The sequence below is a fragment of the Bolinopsis microptera genome, chromosome 12 (assembly GCF_026151205.1).
Source record: "Bolinopsis microptera isolate Bmic1 chromosome 12, MBARI_Bmic_1.0, whole genome shotgun sequence".
NCBI classification, from domain to species: Eukaryota; Metazoa; Ctenophora; class Tentaculata; order Lobata; family Bolinopsidae; genus Bolinopsis; species Bolinopsis microptera.
In genome coordinates this window covers 2,154,550-2,164,437 of record NC_087083.1, presented here as the reverse complement: position 1 = coordinate 2,164,437, position 9,888 = coordinate 2,154,550, and the positions used below count along the sequence as shown (strand labels likewise).

The 9,888-nt window shown below is 36.9% G+C and overlaps 1 protein-coding gene across 1 annotated transcript; it reads left to right on the top strand.

The window, feature by feature from the left end:
* Window positions 1-2,805: 2,805 nt before the first annotated feature.
* LOC134824237 (organic cation/carnitine transporter 2-like) lies at window positions 2,806-9,879 on the top strand. Its single transcript, XM_063836019.1, has 13 exons — window positions 2,806-3,010; window positions 3,320-3,437; window positions 3,732-3,927; window positions 4,036-4,163; window positions 4,426-4,576; window positions 5,119-5,219; window positions 5,554-5,704; window positions 6,775-6,888; window positions 7,091-7,194; window positions 7,486-7,680; window positions 8,092-8,140; window positions 8,407-8,512; window positions 9,334-9,879. Exons 1-13 carry the CDS (start codon window positions 2,873-2,875, stop codon window positions 9,430-9,432), a joined length of 1,650 nt encoding a protein of 549 aa, XP_063692089.1. The 5' UTR covers window positions 2,806-2,872; the 3' UTR covers window positions 9,433-9,879.
* The last annotated feature ends 9 nt before the right edge of the window (window positions 9,880-9,888 follow it).

Below are 9,888 nucleotides of genomic sequence, written 5' to 3'. Positions count from 1 at the left end.
TTGTTCCGCTTCCAGTTTTAACGAACACACACTTGGACCACAGCTTTAAATGTGACAGCCACAATACCAATCACTGAAAGTAAACGTGCAATGCCTCCTTCGTTCAGTTGTTTGTCTGTTGGAATGAGCTTGTTGATAGTAGCCCAGCAATTAACGGTTATTGATAGAAAGTCTAAAGCGATTCTTAAGAATGTACTATATTAGAAAATAGAAGAGACGAGAATCCTCTCTATAACTGGCATGTTATTAACACTTTTATACATCGTCGATGCAGAAACACCTATCAGTATTCCTCCTTATATTGATTGATTAGTTTGCAAAATTCAGGTAATATTTTTTAACATCATAATTGGAGTAATTGTAAACAGAGATCACACAATGCATATGAATTGAAACAAAATTGGCTGAGTCCCTGGTGACGATGAAATTGTTACAGTTTAGTACACATCCTACATTTTCACGCCTCAAGACACCACTCAGGCCCACTTTCATGCAATATCACTAATTGCATATTCTCATATACTCCATTATCACTAATTGCATATTCTCATATTCCATTAAAAATAAATATCCCAGCGGGTAAATTTCGCTAAGGTACCCACTTTGTCGTCTGTAAGTGTACAACAGTCTTCTATATCTTGTCAACACTTTTCCAGTTTCCAAATTAACTTCATGAAATTGAAAAATGTGCACATTTAACGCACTTACCACATTTTGAAGATATTGTCTTTGGGCTTTAGCTTTTTTTTTCAAATTGGCTGTTTTATATTTTATAATACTCAGCGTTGGATCAAATATGCAGTGATTTGTGTAAACGGTGTTGAAATATAAAATCTTGATATCTGTTTTCCGTCAGATGTTCAGTTCAAGTGACAGAATCACATTCGCAATTAATTGCCTCGTGACAGTCAGAACCGTTCAGGCCAATTGTATGTCACGTGACAGGGAAGATCGTATAATAAAAGAAGCGTTTCTCCTTCCACTATCCTTCAGGCTTGATTATCATCTCTACATCATTCTTGAATAACTGATATAACGATTAATCCTCTCATTCTAACACACAATTTTAATACTTTTGACCGTTAAACATTTACAGCTTCTTTTACCCGTCATTCAAATACCTGTGCCTTATATAACAGAAAACTCAGTTCTAACGTTATTAGTTTATAATAATTAACTAATAATTAGTTATAAGTTTTACTATCGGTAGTAATATTTGAAACGCAACATCTCCATCTTTCCCATTCATGAGACGTAATTTTTGAACACCCCATATTGTCCACTGAATTATACCTCAACGATAATGGACGGTTTTATTTTATAGCTCAGTTGATCTTGAGAGACTATGGTTATTGGTTATATAACTACCATTTAAACTATCCAACGTCATGGCTTTATAAGGGTGATTACTGGTGAGTGGTAGTAGTTTCATAATAATATCATTATCTTGTTTCTACGGTTGGGGAAGATTTTTAAATATTTAAACTTTGTTTTATCCCAAACTCCTTCACATTACTTCCACCTGACCATCTGCGAATAAATGTATAAAAACCCCATCCATTCGCTCGTTACAAGGGGACGTTACAAACGCCTTTTTAAAAAGTCAGTCGATATTATTTGTCCTCGGAATACACCACGTTACTGTAAGCGAGTACTACTAAGTGCACTGGTTAATCACCATATATATTTAATATTTATTCTCTTACGCACGGTATTTGTTGTGGGCACCCATAAAATATCCGCACTTGCTTAGCTGTCGCTTTATGGCCCTTCTGCATAATAATAATATGTATCATGTAGGTAATTTATTATGTTAATAATTTTTAATTGTCGGGTGTCATCCTTGGTTGTCCGTCGCATCGGGGTAAAAATATGCCTATTTCTTGTACTGTGGTCTATTTACCAATACAATTGTAGATAAGGACATTAACAGAATTGTGTTTGAAATATCTGTTAGCTTGGTGCATCGTTTAGGTCTAATCTATATTTTTAGTGCGTTTAGTCGGTAGTAAAGTGCCGTTAATTGACCTATCTAACCCCTAATTGACCAATTAAATCGTTGACCGACTAATTTTTCGAATTAGTTCAGATTAGTGTGATTAAGTGACTGTTCAAGACATGGTTTCGGTTTTATTCATTAACCTATTCACTTGTATTGGGAAGGGCCGGTAATTTACCACATTGCTTATTATCTCAACTTCGGATAACTAATTTGCGAAAAGCTTCTTCCAATTAGAGTATGTTAAACTTTACCCCAGATCGTGATTTATAAGTATATTTCATTTATTTCTTGGCTAATGCCATGTCTAAGAACTAAGAAACGGCAACCTGACAAACTTTCAATTGTTATTACCTGTTTGATGCTCTTGTTCGGATTTAATACTGAAATATTTTTATATATATATGTTTATTTGTATTATTTGATTATTTAGAAAGTTGGCGGAGGGGTAATTGTTGTTCATCAATAATAAGTTCTCAAAACCCTGAGTTATCATTGAGTTTGCGAAAGGGTTTTTATTGTTTCAATACATATGCTATATCCCCATAAGGATTTGCAGTTTTAATACTTTCAACACTACTATATAACAAATAATTTGAGCCTGAAGATGGCGTTGACGCCGAAAATTTGCCTACATTCCTAACTTCCTGTTTCATTTGTCCTTGTCTCTTCCAACCGGAATTATCCAACTACCAATACATATGCTATATCCTCATTAAGGAATAAGGAAAAGGCCGCGGTAAATTTAGGTTTCTGTAAAGTGTAAATCAATTTTTTCTGTACTGGTTATTTGCATCCAACAACGCAGGGACTGGCACCTGATGAATCGTTCCCACACTAAAGCAATCAAGATATCGAACTAGAAAAAGAAGCATGGAGGAAGTAAAAAGGAACGAGGGAGACCTTGGTTCCGATAGTAGTTTAACAACAGAACAAGTTATCAATATTGTAGCAGACAGACCTTCGTGGCAGATGTGGGCAGTTTGGATTGGTCTAATGTCCTTCATGGCGGTATGTGTCACGTTGGTTTATGATTTTATATAATTTTAAACTAACCAGTCTCCGAATTAATATTGAATACTCAGTTATATTGGTGGTTTATTCTGTTTTATTTTGCAGACTTCTACTTGCTGTAACTAATGAAAGCAGCGAGTATAGCTTAAACTCAGTTATTCAAGCTGTATTTTGCTAATAGGTACTTTAACTCGACTAGTATAGTGGTGTCAAAAGACGACAATATTAATCTATTTTGTAATTTTGCTTCATGTATAGTAAGATGTGAAGCCAACAATCTAATTGCATATCACAGTATCATCCTAGACAGCTTCCAACGGCTCTTACTATCCTGCGTTCGGAGGATACATTCCTTACAAACAGTGGAACTGTACCAGTGTCAAGTGTGAGGAGAGAATAAAGACGACTACAATTTCAGGCATCTGTGAGTAAATTTTGTTTAATCATTTTCATCTATTACCTACAAATAAACCAGACTTATCTGAATATATTGCTCATCATTAGGCCTTATATTACTATGACCAAATGATACCAACAAAATTACAGTCTACAGATATTTGTAATTAAATTCAATTTGGCTTTGTTCCAAACAAATAATACAAAAGTATGTATACGTATTTATATGTTTCCCCTGCAAACATATAAATATTGCGCAAATTCGTTTTTTACAAAAATTTGACATTTAACACTAAAAGTTAAAAAGTAACCCTTCCCACAGCGGCTGAACAGGGAAGAGAGTACCTGTGTGGAGATAAAGACGCAGAGCCCCTCCTGGTAGGAGTAGACTTCCAGTGGAACGTGGGTGGTAGGTCCACATTTTCTATGGACTGGAATCTACATTGTGATAGAGAGTGGTTGTGGACCATGAGTGGGTCTATTGGATATTTTGGGCATCTCGTCGGTTCTCTGGGTGGGTCAGTATTTTGGTTATTTCGGGCATCTCGTGAGTAATCTCCAACTTCAAATCTTAAATTTAAACTAATGAAGTATATTGAATAAAACTAATGCAGTCACTTAATCAGTAATTTCTACGACGTATTCGGAAGAAAGTACGGTGCTCTTATAGGGTGTATCGTTCTGTTCGTCAACAACTTCATACTGCTTGGCTCCCCTTCCATTGGATTCTTCCTTGCCTTTAGATTCGTATGGGGTAGGTATTTTTTTTAATTTAAAAAATTTTTTTAAAAGAGAGGCTGGTGTGACAAATGCATGGTACGTAATTTATGTGCGTTTTCGCTTGTTTTCGGTGTTTAAATCGATTTCTGAAGAATTGTAATGGTTATCAGAAAAATGTTGGGAACAAATTCAGCGAAAAAAAGACAGCGAGAGGTCCGTTCATGAAGGAAAAATTTCTCAGCTGTATAAAAATTTGGCTCAAACTCGGTCCAAAATTTAAAATCCTTTTCCTGCAGGTATGGCGCTGATGTGCGCAATGGACGCCATTTTCGTGTTCATGCTAGAGTACACTCCCTCCAAACATCGAGCTGTTGTGAACAGTGGGTACCAGTTCTTCTGGGCTATCGGATACATCATATCACCCATGGCTGGGTATTACATTACTAGGTATTACATAATACATTTCTGGGTATTACATTACTAGGAATTAAATTACTAGGTATTACATTACTGGGTATTACATTACTGGGTATAAAATTAGTAGATATTACATTGCTGGGTATAACATTACTGGGTATAACATTAGTAGGTATTACATTACTAGGTATTACATTACTGGGTATTAAATTACTTATTTATTACTTTTTCATTAGTAGGCATTACTTATTGATAAGTGGACCGAATTCCTAAGGGATGGGTTGGGGTTGGGGTTACTATGAGGGTTACTATGACAGTTACTATGACAGTTACTATGACGGCTACTATGACGGTTACTATGACGGTTACCATGACGGTTACTATGACTGTTACCATGACGGTTACTATGACTGTTATCATGACGGTTACTATGACTGATACCATGACGGTTAATTTGACGGTTACTATGACGGTTGCGGTTACGGCTAGGGATTCGGTTCGTTAGGGATTTGTTATGAATGGTAGAGTTCAGATGGCAGCAAAACTGACCAGATTACCTCTCTCTCTCCCAGCTGGAAGTGGTTACTAGTTCTGAACAGTTGTCTGGTGATAATACCCACGGTGTGTGTCCTGATCATGCCTGACTCCCCTGGCTACTTCCTCGTTAATAAGAGTACGTGTTATATTATATTTTCAGTGGTAGTTATAGTGAACATGTTGTATTCTACTTCCAGTACTGGCAATCAACCTTGTTGTGTACTTAGAGCAGATAGTTATATCATTTAGTTGTATATTAAACTATATATATTATATTAAACTAATTACATCACTACAAATCTATTACATTTATTGAGTATTATGTATCGTGGTGGTAATATTTTAAGCGGGTAATAAACACAGGCTCATATCCTGTTCAAACCCAGGCTACATAACATGAAGACCTTGTTGTAACTTGTATGAAAAGCATTAATAAGATAACCCAACTTTAACAACATGTTAACTAACAGAAGACGAAGCACTAGCTAAAAACAGCTTGGCTTGGTTAAAACGGCTGAACGGACACGACTTTGATCTGGATAGGGTGACTCTAAGAGAGGAGGGAACAGTGGTGGAGAAGAGGACATTCCTGGAGAGTCTCCTCGACTTTATCAAGTACAGGTTAGTTGTTAGAGAGTGATTTAGAGTGTTGTTTTTCCATTGATCCGGAGTTAAATTTTCAATATTTATTGAAGTTGAAAAAAATGTCAGAGTCTGCTATGCCTATACTAATGCCACCATTATTTCAGAGAGATATAGACGGATATATCATTAATGCCACCATTATTTCAGAGAGATATAGATGGATATATCATTAATGCCACCATGATTTCAGAGAGATATATAGACGAATAAATCATTAATGCCACCATGATTTCAGAGAGATATATAGACGGATAAATCATTAATGCCACCATTATTTCAGAGAGTTTGTGATACTAATGCCACCATTATTTCAGAGAGATATATAGACGGATATATCATTAATGCCACCATTATTTCAGAGAGATATATAGACGGATAAATCATTAATGCCACCATTATTTCAGAGAGTTTGTGATATTAATGCCACCATTATTTCAGAGAGATATATAGACGGATATATCATTAATGCCACCATTATTTCAGAGAGTTTGTGATATTAATGCCACCATTATTTCAGAGAGTTTGTGATACTAATGCCACCATTATTTCAGAGAGATATATAGACGGATATATCATTAATGCCACCATTATTTCAGAGAGTTTGTGATATTAATGCCACCATTATTTCAGAGAGATATATAGACGGATATATCATTAATGCCACCATTATTTCAGAGAGTTTGTGATACTAATGCCACCATTATTTCAGAGAGTTTGTGATACTAATGCCACCATTATTTCAGAGAGTTTGTGATATTAATGCCACCATTTTTTCAGAGAGTTTGTGATATTAATGCCACCATTATTTCAGAGAGTTTGTGATACTAATGCCACCATTATTTCAGAGAGTTTGTGATACTAATGCCACCATTATTTCAGAGAGTTTGTGATACTAATGCCACCATTATTTCAGAGAGATTGTGATACTAACGCCACCATTATTTCAGAGAGATTGTGATATTAATGCCACCATTATTTCAGAGAGTTTGTGATATTAATGCCACCATTATTTCAGAGAGATGGCACTAATGCCACCATTATTTCAGAGAGATGGCATTACAAACACTGATTCAGTCCTTCATGTGGCTAGTTGTGGGGTTCCTTTACTATGGGTTTACTTTTACCTGGGGCAGCTTCAGTGAAGGCAACTACTATTATAGGTACACACCATCATAATTCATAGGTACATACTGTAGGTACATGCTACAGGTACATACTGTAGGTACATACTGTAGGTACATGCTACAGGTACATATTACATACTTACAGGTACATACCGTGATAGTTACATACCATAAGTACATACTTTACTCTCGACTCAACTCCAGACCTAACCCCTTTATTTTTAACCTATAACCTCAGTTATTTGTACCCAGCTATTGCTGAAGCTGTAGCGTATGTGTTGATGACAATACCTCTTACCTACATGGGCAGGAGGATTACAGTCAGTTCCTTCTACATTATAGGTGGGTTATTTTTAACTTTTAACGTTGTTGTGTTGGGTAAAATGTTTCGCATAGGTCATAGTGTGATTTTGTGGGAGAAATTTAATTTTTATGACGCAAAAGTTCGCGAAAAAAGCCATAACTCTGCACCCGTGTCAATATGTTCATTATATGCAAGCCTCTTGATTTATATTAATGTTATGTGATTATACATAGTTTATAATAAACTACAAAATCAATAAGATATCAACCGACGAGATGTATCAAACATTCATTTAATTCTACCTTTTTCCTTAATCTGCCCCATTCCAGCCAGCACCTCGTTTGTCCTGGCACTAATCCCTACCAAGTTTCCTGGATTTATCTCTGTGGAGCAGCTGAGTTGTTTAGTGGGCAGTACTTTCGTGTCGGCGGCGTTTGGTTCTGTTTACATTTACACAGCGGAGCTGGCGCCGACATCTCACCGGGGCAAGATCATGGGGATATGTCATCTGGGTTCTCAGATAGGTATTGATGCTTTTCATACAAAGTTACAACAAAGTCTTCGTGTTATGTATCCTGGGTTTGGACAGGATAATACCCGCTTAAATATTTCCATCGCGTTACATAATACTTAATAAATGTAATAGATTTTTAGTGTTGTAATTAGTTTAAAACTAATATGTTTGCTGTTATTGTAGCAGCACAGGTTCTCCCTTAATTACGGATTGAGATTTACCACAGTAAATAGTTGTGACATTATAATTTAATGCTGAAGTTAGATCATCCGCCAGACGTTATAGTGACAACAATCTCATCCATTGGTTCAACATCAAAAGCTACTGAGAATTTATCTCGTTAGAAATCTCACTAACGTGCTATACCGCTTGTTATCTTCCACCAAAACTTTGAAGTTTAAACAAATGTTGTTTCATTCAGGAGCGGTATGTGGTCCTCAGGCGAGCTTGTTGATAAACAAATGGAGCAAGTAAGCTACAATTAAAAGCGCTATAACAATTTAATCGTACATGATAGGTTGTTGACTCTGTTCTCCAAGTTTTCTAACTTAAAATATGCTAGTTTCACACCTTTACCACGTTTACAGTGCCTACCACATTCCAGACGTACCAGGTATACCAGGTTATGCCAATTTACACATCATATTTACGTCATATCTACATCATATTTCACATAATATAATTTACTATTTTGTTATTTACATCATATATAATACTATAATATATTTAATTTCAGGCCGGGTACGTTGATCCTCTTTGCTGTTCTGGCAGGACTGGCCGGACTCCTCTGTATTCGGCTACCTGAGTCTAGAGGCGTCTCCACTCCGGACACTGCCCAACAGGTACGTTTACATTGTCTCCACTCTGGACACCGCCCAACAGGTACGTTTATATTGTCTCCACTCCGGACACCGCCCAACAGGTACGTTTATATTGTCTCCACTCCGGACACCGCCCAACAGGTACGTTTATATTGTCTCCACTCCGGACACTGCCCAACAGGTACGTTTATATTGTCTCCACTCCGGACACCGCCAAACAGGTACGTTTATATTGTCTCCACTCCGTTCACCGCCCAAAAGGTACGTTTATATTGTCTCCACTCCGGACACCGCCCAACAGGTACGTTTATATTGTCTCCTCTCCGGACACCGTCCAACAGGTACGTTTATATTGTCTCCACTCCGGACACCGCCCAACAGGTACGTTTATATTGTCTCCACTCCGGTCACCGCCCAACAGGTACGTTTATAATTTATATTGTCTCCACTCCGGACACTGCCCAACAGGTACGTTTATATTGTCTCCACTCCGGACACCGCCCAACAGGTACGTTTATATTGTCTCCACTCCGGACACCGCCCAACAGGTACGTTTATATTGTCTCCACTCCGGACACCGCCCAACAGGTACGTTTACATTGTCTCCACTCCGGACACTGCCCAACAGGTACGTTTATATTGTCTCCACTCCGGACACCGCCCAACAGGTACGTTTATATTGTGACGTGATGTTGATTGTTCTGGTAACCCTCAAATCTGCGGCGCTCTTTATTATTATAACCATTCCCGTTTTCTCATCTACATTAACACTTAAATTACTAATTTTTTGCTGGAGATTGTTTTGTTTAAAAAAAGCAATAGTGTAAATGAAAATTTTACAGATTCAAGCAAGACGACACGGAAAGGATTGTGGAAAGAAAAGCCAAGCTTATGCCGATGAAAACTGCTGCGAAGCACAACATGCAGACAATGCCATATGAGGAGGCAGTTTTGAGATAAATTGCTCCATTGGACTTTAAGCTCAGCAGTGTGAGATTGTTATCTAGAGCGTGGGATATGGGCTCTTTAAGCGGTGAAAAGTGTTCCCACCCTAGTTCACTTATACATTCGTCCGGAAATGTTAGCCAGTAATTAATTGGTTGCGTAAAATTTGGGCGGGAAATTTACTCGTTCCAATTTCTTTGAAGTAAGGTTAAGGAGGTCAGACCATGAGAATAGACAATAGTGTAAAATGTTTATCAAATAATATCGAATGAGGGGATGGATAAGCATTTATAGAGTTTATAAAATTTGGTTTTACTTGACTTTTATCTTTTGATACATTCTTCTAATTTTGAAGATTTAAATCTATTTGTATTGCTATCCATGGAAAGTATTAAATCAGTTCATATCTCATATAATTAAAGACATTCGATTTTTGATCATGATATACTTGA